Source organism: Trichechus manatus, unplaced genomic scaffold, assembly GCF_000243295.1.
Source record: "Trichechus manatus latirostris isolate Lorelei unplaced genomic scaffold, TriManLat1.0 scaffold00075, whole genome shotgun sequence".
Lineage (NCBI taxonomy): Eukaryota > Metazoa > Chordata > Mammalia > Sirenia > Trichechidae > Trichechus > Trichechus manatus.
In genome coordinates this window covers 9,778,538-9,799,904 of record NW_004444011.1, presented here as the reverse complement: position 1 = coordinate 9,799,904, position 21,367 = coordinate 9,778,538, and the positions used below count along the sequence as shown (strand labels likewise).

The 21,367-nt window shown below is 37.4% G+C and overlaps 1 protein-coding gene across 1 annotated transcript in view; it reads left to right on the top strand.

The window, feature by feature from the left end:
• Nucleotides 1-21,367, top strand: part of MALRD1 (MAM and LDL receptor class A domain containing 1) — a 964,362-nt gene that overhangs the window by 535,315 nt on the left and 407,680 nt on the right. The window contains 2 exon segments of the mRNA XM_012556720.1: nt 12,439-12,684; nt 14,051-14,208. Of these exon segments, the coding sequence (XP_012412174.1) occupies nt 12,439-12,684; nt 14,051-14,208 (404 nt within the window).

Sequence of the window (21,367 nt, the reverse complement as noted above, 5' to 3'; positions counted from 1 at the left end):
CGGCGTGGTGCTTCTGCCTAGACCGCCATCTTGCCGGAGTCCCACTATTTAATTTTTGATGCTATGAGAATTAGAGATAATGTGTACAAAAGTCTGCTATATTAGTTGGCATTCAATTAATTATAACTATAATAATGAATGTGACAACTATAAATTAATGTTTTTCATTTTTAACCAAAGCATGTGTTCACCTAAATTTATTTTTATATACTTATTTAAATAGGGATCCATTTTTTTCTAATCATCCTATGGTCATTCACTTATATTTTAAAATACCCCTTTAATTGAGGTCAGTATTAATAATTATTTTTGTAAAGGAGAAAATTTTACACAGAAGTTTAAAGAGACTGATTAAGGCCAGACTCTGAGTCACTAACGGTCTCTGGATTGAACTTTAGGTCTTATGCTTAGTTAACCAGACCATTTTGCTTCCAGCAATTAACTTTGTCCTACCGAAAGTGCAATTCATGGTGGTGCTAAAACTCTCTGGCATTTCCATATATTCCACAGGATTATTTGGCCTCTTAACTATGCAGCAGACAATCTGAAAAGAATATAGGGGACTTTTTTTTTTTTACACTGATTCATTTACCTGTTGTTTACTTAAGTTCTTTTTCTTGTAGTTTTAAAAACTTCAAAAGGAAACAATTTGTTTTTACCTTTGGTTACTTTCATTACTCCAATCACTTCAGTCCTCAATCCCTTTCTCAACCTATTATCAGTTATCTTGAAATACTTCACTTTCTTTTTATAAATACATTACCTGTATGGTTACTTATCAGTAAACTTCATGGAAAACTCAGCATTATCTTTCTCCAGAGGAAGCATATATCTTGAATAGAGCAGTATAGTCAATATTTTCCAGTGGATGATATGCTGTGATAATATATCTTGGCTGCTTTACAGACTTATAAGTCATTTAGATTTAGATTAGAATCTGTACTCTACAACTTTCTAGCTACATATCCTAGGGCTCACTTCTTAAAGAAAGAGGAATAATAATACCTAGCTTGAAAGGTTGTTGACCCCTTGAACTGTTTATCCTCACACTTTCTTGGAAGATTCCCTCTGACACAGCACTTCCAGGGCTCTTGTTTTCATTAATGTAGCTGCCCATTTGGGGTTTAAGGGAGGGGCTTCCAAAGTCCTCTCTCCTATCCTTTCCTACACAAAGGAAGGTTTATACTCTTCTTATTATAACCTTGTGAGTCATTGGTAGGCACAGCAACAAAAACAGGGGCATGGTGTCTTGAATATTACAGTTCACATGGACATATGGGATTAGGGTTTTTAGCCTTTCCTTGGAACGCATCGGATTCAAGTAGATTTATCAAATTAGCTATTTGGTAATAGGAGATGATTTGACCAGCCCTGGAATAACACCATAATAAGTGTTCAGTACATCTGTGGTATCTACCTAATAGGGTGATTTTGACAATTACACAAGATAACACACAGTAAGTACCTACCACAGGGCCTGGCAAGATTACACATTACATAAATTTTAGCTATCATTAGTATTATTATTACATTGCTGTGCACATGTATGATAAATTTTAATAAAGTCAATAACTTTGAAGTACATATTATATCATACTAAATATATCATACTAGATATTATATCTTTGTAAATTTCACCTTAGTTTTCTTATCCTTAATATCCATGTTTGAAAATGGAGATAACTAACATTTCTTACATGTTATTATGAGGATCAGAGATGATGTTCATAAACATTATCTCAGACAAGGCTACTGTGTGTACTAGCACAAGGCAAAACATGTAGATGATTAATAAATTTTACCGAAGTTAGATGATATATATTTTAAGGAAAGGGAGCTTATACTCTAATCCTATTTAAAAAGAATTTCTCACATTACCTACTACGAAGGTATATGCAAAATCACAAATACATCAACTAAAATAAATTCAAGCATAGTTTATCCTAATTAACTTTAAACCTAATATACCAAACAAATGACAGTGGTGATTATGTGTACAAATACTGTGGATTTGTTTTGCTTCTTACTAATAGAATTTAACTTAAGTGGTCTGTTTTCTTTATTTTTCCCTTTTTTATTAGCTAATTGCTTGGTTTTTATTACATATGATTTGTTTTAAGCAGGTCAGCCAGGCTTACAAATGGAAATTGCTTGTTAGAGAATCAAGTTATATAAAGGTGTTATTAAATTGGTATTCTGACTGTAGAATTCTGTCTATAGATAACAGGGAAATCTCTGCTTAAAGTATAGGAAATGTATATTTTGAACAAACTGAATAGCTGCAATCAATATTCAAAGCAAAAGAAAGAAACCTAGAAATGTTTGTTGTTTTTACCACAGTAAATGGATCATAGGTTACTGACTCTGTCTAGACCTCAGTCTTGGTATCTCAAAATTTATCAATCCAAACATAGCCCTATCCATCATGTTCAACAACCAAACGCAAACTCATTTTTCCAGTTTATCATCTTCTAGTATGCTCGAACTCACTCACTAGTATGTGCCCTCCCCCTTGCTTTATTCAGTGAATTCATTCATTCATTCATTCATCCAGACTAGTGGTAAAAAGAGGCATTTTGCAAATAATCGTGCAAAGAAATTTAAAATTGAATTTTATTAATGTGCTGTGAAGAAGGAGTGGCTGGTGCTAGAAGAAGCTATAATAGAGGGATTTGACCAATTAGGGTGGTCGAAAAAGGTTTCTTTGAAGAAGTAGAAATTGAGTTGAAATCTGCAAGATTTCTCAAAAAGGGAAAACAAGAGTACTGGAGGCAGGAGGCAAATCATGTGGTTTGCCTGTGGTTAGACATCCCCGGGCTTAGACAGGCTGCAAGAAAGCCAGTGTGTCTGTAGCAGAGAAATGAGAGTGGGGAAGCATGATAGGAGATGAGGCTAAGAAAGATGAATAGCACCAGACTTTGAGTCAATTCTACATCATATTAAGGAATTTGGTCTTTACCATAACTGTGATAAGAAGTCATGGTGAAACCATGTGTTAAGAGTAGAACTGCTCCATGGGGTTTTCTTGGCTGTCATTTTTAAAGAAGCAGATCTCACTGCCTTTCTTCCACGGCGCTGCTATGAGCTGTAATTGACCCAGTGGTAACAGGTTTAGTTTAGTGGCTGTGGGTTTTTTTTTTTTCCTGTTCTGTTTCTATTTGTTCAGATTGTGTTGTTAATGTTTTGATTTTATCCTTTTGTTCTTTTTTGATGTGTGTATCTATTGCTATAAATTGTCCTCTGAGGACTGCCTTTGCTGTGTCCCAAAGGTTTTGGTAGAATGTGTTTCATTCTTGTTTGATTCTAGGAATTTTTTGATTCCATCTCTGATTTCTTCTATTAGTGGTTTGTAAGCAGGTTGTTATTCAGTTTCCACGTAAAGGATTTTTTTCCTTGCTCTTCTTTTTGTTAATTTCTACCTTGATGGAGTTGTGGTCAGAGAAGATACTTTGAATTATCTCAACATTTTGGATCTTGTTGAGGGTTGCTCTGTAGCCTAAGAAGTGGTCTATTCTGGAGAATGTTCCATGTGCTTTGGAAAAGAATGTGAACTTTGCAGCTGTAGGGTGGAATATTCTACATATGTCTATGAGTTCCAGTTGGCTGATTGTGCCCTTTAGGTCTTCTGTATCTTTGCTGAGTTTAGCTTTTCTGTCCTTTACCGAGAGTGGTGTGTTGAAGTCTCCTAGTATTATTATGGAACTGTCAATTTCTCTTTTCAGTGCTGTTATAGTTTGTTTTATGTATTTTGGAGCCGTGTTATTGGGTGCATAGATGTTTATTATGGTTATGTCTTCATGATGGATCATCCCCTTAATCATTATATAGTGTCCTTCTTTGCCTTTTATGGTGGGTTTTGTTTTAAACTCTATTTTATCTGATATTAGTATTGCCACTCCTGCTCCTTTTTCATAGTTGTTTGCAAGATATATTTTTTCCTTCCTTTGATTTTTGATAAATTTACATCTTTGTTTCTAAGGTGTGTCTCTTGTAGACAGCATATTGACAGAGCCTTTTTTAAAATCCATTCTGTCACTCTCCGTCTCTTTATGGGTGCATTTGGGCCATTTACATTAAGTGTAATTACTAATAGGTGTGAGTTTATTGCTGTCATTTTGTAGTGCTTTTTTTGTGTGGTGCTGACGTTTTTTTTGTTCCTCTTACTCTCCTGTGCTGAATTCATTTAGTTTGTGGATTTTTTTTTTTTCCATTTCTTTTGTTTTTGTAGGTTTTGTTTTTACTAACACTTTATGTTTTTCTTCTTTATTTTGATGAGTATTTCTTTGTGGTTACCTTGAAATTTACCCTTATCTTCCTAGGTTTGAACCAGTCTATTATTACTTGGTATCGCCTTGCCTTCCTCTCCATTAGAAGGTTCTATACCTACACCATTTATTCCCTCTTTTATTGTTCTGATGCTCTTGTCATTTACAGATTAACCTCTCTGGTTCTCTTTTGTAATTCTTTTGGTTTTGCATAGTCCTTAAGAGTTCATTTCCTAGGTTGGTATCTGGCTGGTATGATCCTCTGTCCTAGATTCAGCCTATGGTCTGATGTTGTTTGTTCTCAGATCAAAGGACTCTCTTTAATAATTCTTGAAAGTTTGGTTTGGTTTTCACATAGTCCCTACAATTCTGTTTATCTGGAAATGTCCTAATTTCACCATCATATTTGAATGAGAGTTTTGCAATATATATTACTCTTGGCTGGCAATTTTTTTCTTTCAAGCTTTTATATATGTTATCCCATTGCCTTGCCTGCATGGTTTCTGCCAAATAATCCAATTTTAGTCTTACTGTTTCTCCTCTGTATGTGACTTTTTGTTTTTCTCAAGCTGCTCTCAGGATTCTTTGTTTGTCTTTGGTTTTGGTGAGTGTGATTATGATATGCCTTGGTGATTTTCTTTTGGGGTCTATCGTATACGGGGTTCGTTGAGCTTCTTGGATTGTCAGCTTTTCATCTTTCATGATATTGGTGAAGATTTCTTTCAGTAGTTCTTCAATGATCCTCTGTGTTTTCTGTTTTCTCCCCCTGTTCTGGAACCCTGATTACTTGGAAATTTTTTATTTTGATTGTATCCCTCATAATTCTCAGGATTTCATTTTTCTTTATTCTTTTTTCTGATTTTTCCTCAAACAGTCGTATCCAAGTGTTTGTCTTCAATTTCACTGATCTTGTCTTCCATCATTTCAAACCTGCTCCTCAGCCCTTCTATGACACTGTCCATTTCTGAAATCTTGCTGTTTATATTTTAGATTTCTAATTGTTGTTTTTGTATGATTTCTAGCTGTGATTTATTTTTGCATTTTCTTTCTGTATTATTTTCCTGAATTCTTCCATTTTTTTTCTGTGTTTTCCATGAATTTGTCTGCCTTCTCCATGAATTTTCTATTTTTTCCTCATTTTTATCTGCTTTTTGCCTCAACTCTCAGATAGCTCTGAATATTAGAGATTTGAATTCCCTATCAGGTACTTCTAGTGCCTTTTCTTCCACTGGAAAGTCATCTGGTGTTTTATTTTGGACGTCTACAGGAACTATACTGTCCTGTTTTTGTATCTGTTTTGATATTGTCTGCTGTCTTCGGGACATTCAGTAATTATTTTCCTCGTTTATAGATTGTAGATTTGTTCGTTTTGTCCTGTTTTTTGTTTTATTTTTTTATGTCTGAGCAGGTGAGCTGTGCATTCTTTGTTATTTGCTCCTCTGTGGGCATGATACTTTTCACCTCCTTCTTCAATTGGCAGGGTCAGTTTCTCAGGTATGGTACAGCAGGGAAGGTCCAGCTGAAGGAAAGTTGCTGTGATGTGTTGTGTGTGTCATGTACTAGGGCTGACAGAGTGGGCACGGAATCAGTGCAGGGCAGATTCTAGTAGGCCATGCCTGTGCTGCTTGAGAGTGTGATGTTCAGTGCACAGTGCAGGTAGGCAGGAAGGAGGGGTGAAATTATGATGTGTGGAGCTAAGATGGGTACGAGAAAAAGGAGAGAGTGGAGAGAGGAACAGGAGCAAAAAACAGAAACAAACAAACAAAAAAGAGTGCTAAGGGAGCTTGCTGTTGGAGTGGAGCGGTGACAGTCTGAGAAATGGAGAAAAACAAAAAGAAAAAAAATTAAAAAGGGTAAAACAAAAAAATGAATAAATAAAAATTAGAAAAGAAAAGAAAAGCCCCCAGGAATCCCACCAGTGCAGTTGCAAGGACTGGGGAGGTTGCTACCAGGCCATGAAGTACAGACTGGCTAGAAGGGGTTGAAGTGTCACACAGCACCAGGTTTTCAGGAGACAGGAAGAGAAGGTAAGTATAGTGAGATGAGAAACTGAGAAATGAAGAGAGTCAAAAAGGGAAAAAGAGAGAAAATAAAACAAACAAACAAACCAAAAAACAATAGAAAACAAAACAAAGCAAGAAAAAAGAAATGCCCCCGTGGCTCCCACTGTGCATCTGCGCAGACTGAGAGAGTAGATCCCAAGCCACGCAGTACTGCCCAACTAGAAGGGGCTCCCAAGCTGAGAAAAGAAAAAAAAAAATCAAAACAAACAAACAAACAAAAAAGCCCTGGGGATCCCACCAGCATGGTGGTATGGGCCGGGAAGCAGTTCCACGGTCAAGTGGCATTTCCCAGCCTTTCAGGAAGAAGCAAAGATGGTGCATGTTGCCAGGTACTTGAGAGAAAAGAGGGGGAGGTGGTGAGATGTATGGAAGAAACCAAAAGAAGCGGGAAAAAGCAACACCAGAAGCCAACAAATGGCACACAGGGAGCCGGCCAGTGTAGGTGGGTGGAATCCAAGCAGCACCAGGGTGAAGCCGTTGCTTCTTGGCCAAGAGACTGTGGCCACAGGAAGCAGAGGAGGCCGAGTGGGGGTGAAGAAGGGTGTGGGGTGGCAAAATGTATATCGCTGGTTACCGGTTGTTCTGTCTCTTGCTGGAAGCCCCATGAAGCTGCTTTCCTGTACCCCCATTTATCGATTTCTGATAGGAGTCCAATATGGTGGATCCATGCTGTGTTAGCTGATAGGGGACCTCTGCATGTATCTCTCCTCGCTCTCTGTTCTCTGTCAGTTTCTTATTCCATTCAGTGCTTGGCTGAGTTCTTTATCTCTTCATTTGATGCTTAGGGTTTCAGGATTGACATTTGTCTCTGTTTGACTTAGTTTTTCAGATTTTTGCAGTGAAGGGATGGCGATGCTTCTGTCTATAGCACCATGTTGCCCAGAAGTTGGCTTTTTCATTTTCTTAGTTGTGTTTCTCAACAAGTAGATGTTTTTAATTTCCGTAAGTCTAATTTACCAGTTTTTAAAAATGCTTTGTTCTTTATCATCAGATCTAATTAGTCTTTACCTACCCCAAAGCCACAAAGATTTTCTCCTTAATTTTTTTTCTAGAAATTTTTTAGTGTTAGCTTTTATATTTAGGTCTTTGATACATTTATGTTAATTTATGTGTATAGTATGAAGGTTCAAGTTCTTTGTGGTCTTTGTTTTATTTACTCTACTGGTGGTAGGCCAGATTTGTCCCTTAGGCTATATCTTTCCAATCCCTGGTCTAGAGTATCCTTACTTTTAGTGTTACTTTGCCCCACTACTAAAGCATACCCTTTCTGGAATTCGTACTGAATGTCCTGTGTTTTCTCTTCACTCTTGCTGTTAGAAACACAAAGATTTCTTGTCCTCTGTGTACTCTGGTAATTTTTCAGCTGATTGTTGTTGTTAGGTGCTGTTGTGCTGGTTCTGACTCATAGCGATCCTATGTACAAAGAACAAAACACTGCCCAGTGCTGCACCATCCTCACAATCGTTGTTATGCTTGAGCCCATTGTTACAGCTGCTGTTCAATCCATCTCATTGAGGGTCTTCCTTTTTTTCACTGACCTTCTACTTTACCAAGCATGATGTCCTTTCAGGGACTGATCCCTCCTGATAACATGTCCAAAGTATGGGAGAGGAAGTCTCGCCATCCTCTCTTCTAAGGAGCATTCTGGCTGTACTTCTTCCAAGACAGATTCGTTCATTCTTCTGACAGTCCATGGTATAGTCAATATTCTTTACCAACACCATAATTCAAAGGCATCAATTCTTCTTTGATCTTCCTTATTCATTGTCCAGCTTTTTGCATGCATGTGAGGGGACTGAAAACACCATGGCTTGGGTCAGGCGCTAAATAGAAGATTTCAAAGGGCTTCCAAATGGTAACTTCCAGTTACTTTTATTCCCTTGGAAGTTATCATTTATTTCCCTTTGTGGATTTTACCCTACATATATACAAATTAGAATTCACACAGACTTAACCATATCTCTGGATCTCTTTCTCTACACAGCCTCCTTTTTCTGCCACTCTGCCTTTCAAATTCTAGATGTCTCAGGCTCTTTGTCCTCAACTCAGTGAGACCCGTCTTTTCTGCTTGACATACCCTTCCTGAGCTACAATCTGGAAAGTGACCCCAAGCAGAAATCTGGAGTCATCATAGGATTTGCCTATTTTTCCCCTTCTTTAACAGATCATAGTCCTGGGCTTTCTGTTTTTAAATGTCTGAAAACATCTCTTTTATATAATATGTCTCATTTATGAGTTGTTTATGGCAGGAGGATAATTTCATACCTTCTTACTCCTTCATAGCTGGAAACAGAAGTCCTCTCATTACTTATTTTGATGCTCCAATTGTTTCAGACTTGGACAGTGAATTCTGCTCAAAGCTGGCTCTTTAATCCTTTCATCACGACTCCATCGTTTTGAACACTTCCTAATTTTCTGGCAAAATAAAAAAGAAATTCCCAGGCTTGTCTTGAATTTTCTTTTCTCTGTGCAAAATGGGCTGCTTTCCAAAGAATCTCAGGTTTCTTGTAACGGTGATAATATTTAGATAGTTTAGGCTTTGGGGCAGACATGTGACATATAATTTAATTTATATAAAAATATTATTATGGTTGCTTTATTAATTAATGGACTATAGAGGTCAAAGGTAGGAGGGTATTGCAATAAAACCATGAGAGATCATAGTGGCTTGGACAAGATAGTAACAGTAGAGATGATGATATATATTCTACTGGTAGGGTTGTCAGTTGCTAGAATCACTGAAAGAGTATATGTGAGTTGTGAGATAAAAAGTTATACATGATGACTCCTAGAGTGTTTTGGCCATCTGCAGAGGTGGATGCTGCTGCTACTGATGATAAGACTGATGATGCCACACACATGCCAAGAGGCTATGTAAAGGGTTATTACTCCCATAATCTGAGGAGATCAGGGTGGCTCCCAAGGATGTTTGAAAATGGCTTGAGAGAGCAAGGAAAGGAGACTGGCTTGTCTTTTTATGTGGTTAGGAGGCAAGACCAGGGTGAAGGTTCCTGCGCACCTGTAGGACACAGCATGAGGGGGAATACTGGGCTTTCTTAACCTGCCCAGATGTACAGAACAAGGGAAAGAGAGAGGACTGAAGCTTAAAACCTATGGGCAGTCAAGTCAAACATCAGAAAATGGAGTCAGACTCTTTACTGGATAGAGCTCCTTGCAAATATTTTTCACTGAGTGACTGGAAGCTTACAATTGCCATTAACAGAAATGAGGAAGACTGTGCAATGGTGAAATTTGGAAGTTAAGCCTCAGGGTTTTAATTTTGGCATGTTAAGCTTCAAACGTGTCCAAGATATATACTGGAAGGTCTCAACTTTTATAATGTATTTTCTTTTATAAAACTAAACTGCTCACCAAGAGGGTTACTACCTAATTTAAGGAATTTTTTACAATAGAAATCCAGTCTTCACAATTTCATAAGAACTTTAATATCAGAATCACTTAAACACGTATGCCCTACTGTTAGGTAGCTGATTTCTTTGGACAAGACCACAGCTATGGAAAATAATTTGGAGACAGGTAAATAACATTAGTTGATAATTTTTCTGAATATTTTTCTAAAAATTAACTGTAGGTTATTTTATTGGTAAAATGCATTCTAGCAATGAGCTTTTTGTTAATACTGTAGGGGCTTTCTGTTCAAATTTATTCTTGTGTAATATTTGAATTATTGTGTTTTTTACTTACACAGATGTTTGTTTAAAAATTGTAAAAACTTAACTTAGTCATAATTATTTTTCTAGAATATTACTAATATTGATTACAAAATATATTTGGATCTATAATGTGTTTCCCTTTTAGGAACATGTCTGAATTATTTTCTTGTTTGTTTTAAAAGAAGTAGATTTTATCTTGATTCTATCACTCCGGGGAAAAAGCACCTTAAGAGCCGGTTTTGTTTTTATTCCCCAAACAAATTGGAATTGACAGAATCAATACAAATGCCAACTTGTGTAAAATTAAATGATCTAGTAATTTCTCAGGTTCTCAATAGCCCCATGAGAAAAAATACGTCTGGTAGGCAACACCACCTTTTTTTGTGCCTAGATGCTGTTGTGTCTGAAATAGTTGCCTTGGTATCCCTGTTCGTTTTTTAATCCAGCGGGTTTAAAAATAATTGTAAAGACAACAGACCTGGGTTTCTGTCGCACCTCTGTTTTTTGTTTTTGCTTTTGTTGTTGTTGTTGTTGTTGCTGTTTTTTAAATAAGCAAATCACTGTAAACTTATACTCTTTATTTTTCTCTTCTATAAATGAGGTGGTTAGTATAAATGATCTCCATTCTTGGCTAGCTCAAAAATGCTTCAGTGTTATAATTCTAGATCAAGCTCTATAACTGAAACATTAAAGGTCTTTTCTCTTTCCCCCAATCTGCTAAAGCTAAATTGACATGGGCACCTAAATAAAAATAATACATTCTCAAGCTTCATGAAATAAAAATGTTAGCAAGTAACACAGACCAGGAAATTTTGTTAGAGGCAGAATGCATGGTTGAAATATTTTTTCAAAGGTTTTTCAAGGGGAAAGGATACTTAATTAGGTAACCTGGAAAAAAGCAGTCCAGGAGCACTTAGCACATAGAAGGGCTAAGAGCCTTCAGAACATCAGTTTTCTAACCAGTGGCTTCCATGTGGAGTTCCATTTATCTATGCACACTTCTTCCCTCTTGGCCATCTACTGTCTAAGGTGTGAGAATGATCCAGAGCTTCTATATGAGGTTTTCAGAACACTTTACAATAAATTCCCACCTGTTCACCTCCCTACCTCTAAGCTATACTGACTCTCAACCATCAGACAACTTGCCTATGAAGTGTTATCAGTTCCTCTCCTGGCAGGTAGGAAAGACTGAAAGAAAGAAAATCTCTTATCCTGTGAATCTGATGTTCCCAGTTGGGTCTCTGAACAGCTTTTCACACTGAAATGTTATTACCCATAATGGAGTCCCTGGTTGGTGCAAATGGTTAACGCACTCAGCTGCTAACCAAAAGTCTGAAGGCTCAAATCCATCAGAGTTCCTACTCAGAAAGGCCTGGTAATCTACTTCCAAATAAACAGGTATTGAAAACACTGTGGAGCTCAGTTTTACTCTGACACACATGGGGTCGTAATGAGTAGGAGTTGACTCACTGGTAACTGGTATAGTGGTTATGTTCTATTGTAGTATTGGAGCAGTATAATAATAAAACTTTAAATGTGCATATTGAAATGCTTTATCATTTCCAAGGCACTTTATTTTTCTCATTCATTTATTTAACTAATTTCTACTGACTGCCTACCAAGGGCCAGGAACTCTTCTAGGCACTGGTGATATCTACATTATTCTCTTTTTATTTTAACATCTCTAAGATTTTGCTATTTTTTTTCTCTTTTTGCATGGAGAAAGTAAAATTCATTAGGAGTAGGGATGATTCAAGTTATATGTCTAATAATAATCTGCCCCAGAGTTAAAGCATAGGTCCTCTGTCACCAAAAGCATTGTTTTTTCTCTTCAGCATTGTCAACACAGTTGGCATTGTTTTGCGCTAGAATTGCTTCCAAAAATCCAAACAATTGAAAAATAAATACGCATTTTGGAGAAAAATGTATCGGGAAGTCTGTCATTGCTTATATATGCCTAGCCCTACTTCCTAGGAAGTGTCTTATCTGCTTCTGATAAATATAGGGGTGAATGGATGCTAATGCAATGTACTTGTAAGTATTTCATAATGCATGAGCTCTTAGGACCCTAGAGGTTTTGTTTCAGGATAAAAAATGAAGTCCTCACTTTGGCTGTCAGATCTAATATATATCCTCACCACAGCTTAAAAGAAATGCTGCATTTCGGGGAACTTAGGGTATTTTCCTAGATCAATAAAGTGATATTTCATTTTGTTTTTTTTCCATTTGTGAGTGATCTTTCTGAGTGATCCATAGGCTAAAAGCCTGGGGGGTGGGGGGGATTAGACGAGACAGAAGCAGTCAGATACTTCAAGCTCCGCAGAACACCATTTCCTTTATATATTGAAATGAATCTACTCTTACTGGCTTTCGACTTCACTGAGTGTGTTGGTAGCACTCCCTCATTCTTCTTTTGTTTTGTCTTTTTTTTTTTAGGTTACTGCCCACATGGTTATCCGGAATGTCAGAATGGCAAATGTTACAGGCCAGCACAAAGCTGTAATTTTGCGGGTGACTGTGGACATAATACCGATGAAAATGAGTGTGGTAGCTCCTGCACTTTTGAGAAAGGCTGGTGTGGCTGGCAAAACTCCCTGGCTGAAAACTTTAATTGGGTTTTGGGGGTTGGCTCTCATCAAAACCTAAGACCTCCTACAGACCACACACTTGGAAATGAAACTGGTAGGTTATTAACTTGTTACAGTTGCTTTAATCTTATCCGTAATATACATCACACTGTTTTCCCTGAAAGCAACTGGAGAAGGCTGAAGAGACGGACCACCACGGTGCCTCTGCAAGTAAATCAAACATTTAGTGAGTAATCAAAGTCTAACATTAATGGCTGTTTTGATAATTGTAACTAGACGATAATGTGTTCTGCCATCAGGCATTGTTCCTAAATGCCACACACTTGTAATCAATAACCCCAAATCCTGCCACTCGGTTGATCATTAGCAAGTCATTTAACTTTTTCAGATTCTTAAATGCCTCGTCTCTCAAGTGGAGATAATAAAATCTGCCCTGTGTACCAAACAGGGTTGTGGAGATCAAATGAGTTGATGTATGTGTACAAAGGAAAAGCAGGTTGAAAACTAGAGGTGCTGAACAAATGCAGCAACAAAAGCACATATGATCGGGAGTGTTTGGCCTGGCTCATTTTCATGTAAGTAGCTGAGGCCAAGCCTTAGACTCATTGTTCAAGGATCAAAAGACATTAGCACATTGCAGACATTGTTGTTGTGTGCCATCAAGTTAATTCCGACTCAGCGGCCCTATAGGACAAAGTAGAACTGCCGCACAGGGTTTCCAAGATTATAATCTTCATGGAAGCAGATTATCACATCTTTCTCCTAGAAAACGCTGGTTGTTCGAATCGCCGGCCTATTGGTTAGCAGTGAGCACTTAACCACTGTACCACTGGGGCCCGCAGCACAGTGCAGAAGTGACCTAGAATTCCTAGATGTTCCAGAAAGTCTACCTAAATACGGAAATTCCACAGGCCTGTGACTCTGACCAAGCCAGGCTGGCCAAGCCAGAGTCTAAATCCCATTCAAACACTTAGCTCTACATAGGTGAAATATTTTGGATATTTGAATGAGCAAGTATAAAATGAATATCTTTCCCCTCACATTGTGTATTAGAATGCTAGGTGTTTTACTTACATACGCAAGAGATAACTGAATTTGAACATACTTCATATTCCTTTATTTGAATCCTAAATAGTCGTTGCACTGTTTTACAATAATCAGATAGTTTGGGAAGTTCATGAAATGGTTTCCATAACTATCTTGTTGATTTGATGGCATAAATACCCTGTCAGATCAATTAATCTGCATACTGTGAAGTACTTTGCTTAAAGCACAGACAGTTGGAAATTGTTCAGCAAATGAGCTGGAGGCAAGGCTATTAGATTTCCTTTCTGTTTCAAATGGAAATGCCTTTGGCAGCTCGGATCATATGAAATATAATTAAAACCCTAAGATGGAAAAGCTAAAATAGTGCCCTCATTGTTATTTCTGTCATATCTGAATCCCGACCTTGTTTGTAGGGCACTTCTTGTATCTGGAGGCTACTCCTGTGGGCCTTCAGGGTGAAGAAGCACACCTGAAGAGTGCTGTGTGGCAGGAATCCAGCGCCGCCTGCACCATGAGCTTCTGGTATTTCCTATCTGCAAAAGCCACAGGGTCCATCCAGGTTCTCATTAAGGTAGGATTTCCACCTGTGATTCCTCCCAGCTTTCTGAGGATTTCTACAGGCCGTACATGGCCAAAGGGTGTTTATTAGAGCTCTGATAACTTGGCAAGGAGGAGCCTTCCTTTCATCAGAGGGAGATGGCGCTTGTGGTTAAGATGCTCTGTGGGGTTCAACCACCTGTGGTTCAAATGCTCTGTGCTAAGCTGGGGCAGGGCAACCAGCTTTGAGTTCAACCTGTGCATACCTGTTGCTATGACTAAATCCAAGAGGCTTCTTTTATGAGAACAATTAATCTAAAATGTGTAAATTCCTTCTTCTATTTAGGTCTTTCCTTTTCTATGCTTCTCAATAAAAGAAAATAGATTATTTGTTCATCCAAAAAATGAGCGACTACCCATTTTATCTCATGTAGGAGTGATCATTAAGGGAACTAATAATAGATATTCCGGTTCTAAGCACACTGTGCAAAGGACTGAACCACTAAGGAGAATGATCAAGGTATTATTACATTGAACTGCTCATTAATGGTGACACAGTAATTTTTTTTTTTTTTTTTTTACACAGGATTAATTGGATGTTTCTGTCAGGGCTTTAATTTAGTGTAACAAAGTGACAGTGTTCAGGGAACAAAATAACAAAACACATATTAATATTATTGGTACTTGGTTCATATACCTTTAGATACTTTGGCAGGTTAAAACAGCCTCAAAAAGGAGGTGAGCGTGTATGCATGTGTGAGTGCATGTGTGTGTGTGTGTTCATCATGTTCATTTCAAGAATCTAGTTAGAATTTCAAGAAATCGTCCTTTAAAAACATAAAAACACACTCTATAGGCCGTTGCTGTTTTTATCACATGAGTCTGGTGATGTGCCCTAGTACTAATGAAAAATACCTGACCTGAATATCAAAGAGCTCTTGTCTGAATAGCTAATTCGCGCATAGTCCATGTTTTATCTGAAACCTGAATTGACTTTATAATTTAGGGATTTTTCTATACTGATGCAGAAAAACCTGCTTTATAAAATGCATGCAGCAAATATCTCAGTGATTTGTTCTTATACTTAAACATGGAAACTTGCTGAAATATAATGCTTAAAGTACTCACAGAAGTATTTCGCTTATCACTCTTTTAAATGTGATAACTTGATTACAGAGTATGCAACACGTGAGTAATTTGGTACTGCTCTGTGGGCTTTGCTTTTATTATTTGCTTTACTAATATTTACATTTCAACTCTCTTACAACCACAAGCTTTATATTACTATAAAATGTAAAATTAAATGATTTCGGGATATTAGTCTTCCTACCGAGTAAAGTCATATGTAGAACTCCTGTGGTTCCTCCAATTGATTCCTATGGAAATTAAATAGCATTTTAAACGACTTCTATTTCTACTGTAAAAAAAAAAACTTATTTTTTAAAAATATGCCTACTTTTATGTAGTCACGTGGATTGTGGAGACAAGTCTTTCATTACATACATTAATTTTATATTCAGGAATTTTAGGGCAATCGTTTCATTTTGGCAATTAATAGGATACATGTTTTTGATCATCATTACAAAGTACTTCTTAGGCTTCTCTTTGTGCGGAATCATGCTGGATTTTACCCTGCTCATTAGTTTGAAAGCATCCTAACCAGATGGCAAACACAATAGGGGCAAGGATTCTGCCTTTTATTTATCTCTTTTTTTATTCCTTATCTTTTAATATTTGCCAAATTTATCTATGCGTCCTACGTAGATCAGTTGCTCTGCCTGTTTTCAGGAATGCTTCCCGTTTTTCCTTCCACACCGAATCCAATACAATCTGGAGGACTCACTCCTTTCACCAAACTTTCCTTGAGTGCTTTTGCTCATCATGAGTATTCCTTCTCTGAGCATCCCTCACAGCTCTAAACATTGTTTCTGCTCACCAGCTGTTAGGCTGTATGTATTCTATTTCCATACATACAGAGTTTAATAAGTTGTAAACTCAGGAGAACAAGGCCTTGAAATTTTACTCTTCGAGCTGTTCTACTCTGTCCTTTAGGATCGCTATGGGTCGGAATAGACCTGACAGCAACACATTATACCCCTGTCAGCTTAAATAGATTGTAAATTCAGGAGAACAAGGCCTTGCCCTTGTGGTGCAGTGGTTTAACAGCTCAGCTGATAAAAGACTGGCAGTTTGAATCCACCAAGCCACTCCTTGGAAACCATATGGAGCAGTTCTACTCTGTCCTATAGGGTCACTATGAGTTGGAATTGACTCAATGGCAACAGGTTTGATTTTTTTTTTTTTTTTCCCCTCTGCTCTCAGCTCTTAAGAGGTTGAATGAAGGGAACTCGGGAAGGAAGTGCGCCCTCACAGAGCCCACTGCAGGACTTGGGACATGAATGACATTAACGTCTAATCGGAACAGTTATCATCTAAATCTAAAATATATATGTGCAATTAGCTGTAAAAGACATGCAATTGTTGAATATAATTTAATGGCGATGTAGTTTATATGGGGGAGTATTGATTACAGATCACAACCCCAATAATATATATTAAGAGATACCATTCATTGAACATCAGATACATGCTGAGCAACTACTTCTATCATTCCGTGTAATTCTGAGTTAAATAGTGTTAGCCCCATTTTACTAATGGGTAAAGGAGTCTTACAGAAATCTATTAACCGCCCTATGGCTACATAGCTAGTCAGTGACAGAGTGGGAATTGGAATCCACATATGTCTACATCCAAAACATGTGTGCCCCTACACCAAGTGTTCCACTCTGACTCTAATAATGAAATGCAGAGTCTGTTTTCCTAAAATCCGTATTCAGTAAATGAATGCATGGAATTATTTTTTATAAAAACAAAATGAGTAATATTGATAGTTCTTAGAATGGAGTAGAATGGTTCTTAAACTACTCCTGTAGTAAAAGAGTAAATTCAGGGAAACTTTACCATAATAAAGCAAAGCTATCGCCTTAGGGAACAATAAGGAGCAGTATCATTTTACACATTGAATTTTTATATATTTATATTTCCTGTGTTTACTTATATAAGAGCTACTTTTTATTAAAGAGATACCATTGACATAAATGTAATCATTGTCTCAAATCAAGACGATGGAGGAATGAGAGATGAAAAAAATTTATTGAGAAATTGTCATTACATTTTTCTTTCCTTTGAAGTTTGCTTTAGCTATAAACGCAAAACATTGAAATAACATAGCTAAACTTTTTTAAGAGGAATAATAATCGTGTGTATATATACACATATATATCTATGTATATATACATACATATCTATGTATATATATGTATGTGTATATATACACATATATATCTATGTATATATACATACATATCTATGTATATATATGTATGTGTATATATATATATGTAAATCAGTATTTTATGGAATCAGAATGTTTACAGAGTAGTAGGGTTATTAGCCATCATTCACTGCTTGGGCCAAGCCAAATACTTTGTGACTGGAATTCAGTCCATGTGAACCAGTTTGAACTTGTGTTAGTACTGACCTCTATTATTACTGCCCTTATTTTTATGGGTGAGTTAATAACAACTCAGAGCAGTAAGTCCAAGTAAGTGAACAATCTGGGACTTTAACTCAGGTGTACTGAAAAATTAAGATTAGAATGCTACATAATCTGTTTGGTTTCTGTCCTTCTGTAGAAGAGAATTGGATGTTAATAAACTAAGTTAAAATAAATGGGCCATGTCTTTTGCTGAAACCCATTAAAACCCATTGCCATTGAGTCAATTCTGACTCATAGTGACCCTATAGGACAGAGTAGAATTGCCCTATAGGGTTTCCAAGGAGCAACTGGTAAATGTAAACTGCTGACCTTTTGGTTAGCAGCTGAGCTCTTACACACTGCACCACAAGTGTTCCATACCTAGTAATAATTCATTTTTTAAAATAACATACCTATATGTTATTCATAAGCACTGTTATGGATTGAATTGTGTCTCTTAAAAATGTATATCAATTTAGCTAGGCCATGATACCCAGTTTTATGTGATTGTCTACCATTTTGTGATGTGATGTGATTATGCTATGTGTTGTAAATCCTAACCTCTATGATGTTAATGAGGCAAGATTAGAGGCAGTTATATTAATGAGGCCGGACTCAGTCTACAGGATTAGGGTGTATCTTGAGTCAATCTCTTGAGATATGAAAGAGAGACTCAAGCAGAAAGGAGAGGGACCTCATTACCACGAAGCAAGAAGAGCCAGGAGAAGAGCACATTGTTTGGACCCAAGGTACCTGCACCGAGAAGTTTGTAGACCCAAGGGAAAATTTATGACAAGGACCTTTCCCCAAAGCCAACAGAGAAAGAAAACCTTCCCCTGGAGCTGGCACCCAGAATTCAGACTTCTAGCCTCCTAAATAGTGAGAGAATGAATTTCTTTTTGTTAAGGCATCCACTTGTGGTATTTCTTTTATAGCACTACTAGATAACTAAGACAAGCATATATCATTTTTACCTAACTTTTACTTCATTTACATTCAGTTGTAAATTTCTCATCAAATTTAAATGCATTGTTTTTCAGACCACTTAAGATTTAAAACAAAAATGAAACCAGTATTTACTGCACAGAATAAGGGTGCTCAACATAAAAGTTAATTTGTTTTACAAATTTATTTAATTTTTCTTCCCACGATTTTACTCCCCCATACGTCTGTCAGTTTGTCGTGCTGTGGAGGCTTGTATGTTGCTGTGATTCTGGAAGCTATGCCACCGCTACTCAGATACCAGCAGGGTCATCCATAGCGGGCAGGTTTCAGCTGAGCTTCCAGAGTAAGACAGACTAGGAAGAGGAAATCGGCAGTCTACTTCTGAAAAGAATTAGCCAGTGAAAACCTTATGAATAGCAGCGGAACACTGTCTGATATAGTGCCGGAAGATGAACGCCCCAGGTTGGAAGGCACTCAAAAGACAACTGGGGAAGAACTGCCTCCTCAAAGTAGAGTCAATCTTAATGATGTGGATGGAGTCAGGCTTTCAAGAACTTCATTTCCTGATGTGGCACGACTCAAAATGAGAAGAAACAGCTGCAAACACGCATTAATAACTGGAAGGTGGAATGTACGAAGTATGAAACTAGGAACATTGGAAATCGTCAAAAATGAAATGGAATGCATAAACATCAATATCCTAGGCATTAGTGAGCTGAAATGGGCTGGTATTGGAAATTTTGAATCAGACAACCATATGGTTTACTATGCCGGGAATGACAGCTTGAAGAGGAATGACATTGCATTCATGGTCAAAAAGAACATTTCAAGATCTATCCTGAAGTACAATGCTGTCAGTGATAGGATAATATCCATATGCCTACAAGGCAGACTAGTTAATACAACTATTATTCAAATTTATGCACCAACCACTAAGATGAAGAAACTGAAGATTTTTAGCAACTTCTTCAGTCTGAAATTGATTGAATATGCAATCAGGATGTATTGATAATTACTGATCACTAGAATACTAAAGTTGGAAACAAAGAAGAAGGGTCAGTAGTTGGAAAATATGACCTTAGGGATAGAAATGATGCCGGAGATCACATGATAGAATTTTGCAAGACAAATGACTTCTTCATTGCAAATACTTTTTTCACCAACATAAATGGTGACTATACACATGGACCTTGCCAGATGGAATACACAGGAATCAAATCGACTACATCTGTGGAAAGAGATGATGGAAATGCTCAATATCATCAGTCAGAACAAGGCCAGGGGCTGACTTCAGAACAGACCATCAATTGCTCGTATGCTACTTCAAGTTGAAACTGAAGAAAATTAGAACACGTCCACGAGAGCCAAAGTACAACCTTGAGTATATCCCATCTGAATTTAGAGACCATCTCAAGAATGGATTTGACGTATTGAACCCTAATGACCGAAGACCAGACAAGTTGTGAAATGACATCAAGGTCATCATACATGAAGAAAGCAAGAGGTCGTTAAAAAAACAGGAAAGAAAGAAAAGACCAAAATGGATGTCAGAAGAGACTCTGAAACTTGCTCTTGAACATTGAGTAGCTAAAGCAAAAGAAAGAAATGATGAAGTAAAAGAACTGAACAGAAGATTTCAAAGGGTGGCTCGAGAAGACAAAGTAAAGTATTATAATGACGTGTGCAAAGAGCTGGAGATAGAAAACCGAAAGGGAAGAACACCCTCGGCATTCCTCAAGCTGAAAGAACTGAAGAAAAGTATTCAAGCCTCGAGTTGCAATAGTGAAGGATTCTATGGGGAAAATATTAAATGATGCAGGAAGCATCAAAAGAAGATGGAAAGAATACACAGAGTCATTATACCAAAAAGAATTGGTTGAGACATTCAACCATTTCAGGAGGTACCATGTGAGCGGCAACCGATGGTACTGAAAGAAGAAGTCCAAGCTGCACTGAAGACATTGGCAAAAAACAAGGCTCCAGGAACTGACAGAATATCCACTGAGATGTTTCAACAAATGGATGCAGCATTGGAAGTGCTCACTCATCTATGCCAAGAAATTTGGAAGACAGCTACCTGGCCAACCGACTGGAAGAGATCCATATTTATGCCTATTCCCAAGAAAGGTGATCCAACCAAATGTGGAAATTATCAAACAATATCATTAATATCACATGCAAGTAAAATTTTGCTAAAGATCATTCAAAAGCGGCTGCAGCAGTATGTCGACAGGGAACTGCCAGAAATTCAGGCTGAATTCAGAAAAGGACGTGGAAGCAGGGATATCATTGCTGATTTCAGATGGATCCTGGCTGAAAGCAGAGAATACCAGAAAGATGTTTACCTGTGTTTTATTGACTGTGCAAAGGATTCAACTGTGTGTATCATAACAAATTATGGATAACATTGCAAAGAATGGGAATTCCAGAACACTTAATTGTGCTCATGAGGAACCTGTACACAGATCAAGAGGCAGTTGTTCAGATAGAACAAGGGGATACTACATGTTTTAAAGTCAGGAAAGGGACTTCCCAGTTATAGTCAGAAACACCACGCCGTCCCTCTACAGTAAGGATCAGAAGAACTAAGTCAAACAGAGTCACACATCAATCCTGAAACCCTAACTATCAAATGAAGAGATAAAGAACTCAGCCAAGCACCGAATGGAATAAGAAACTGACCAAGAACAGAGCATGAGGAGCGATACAC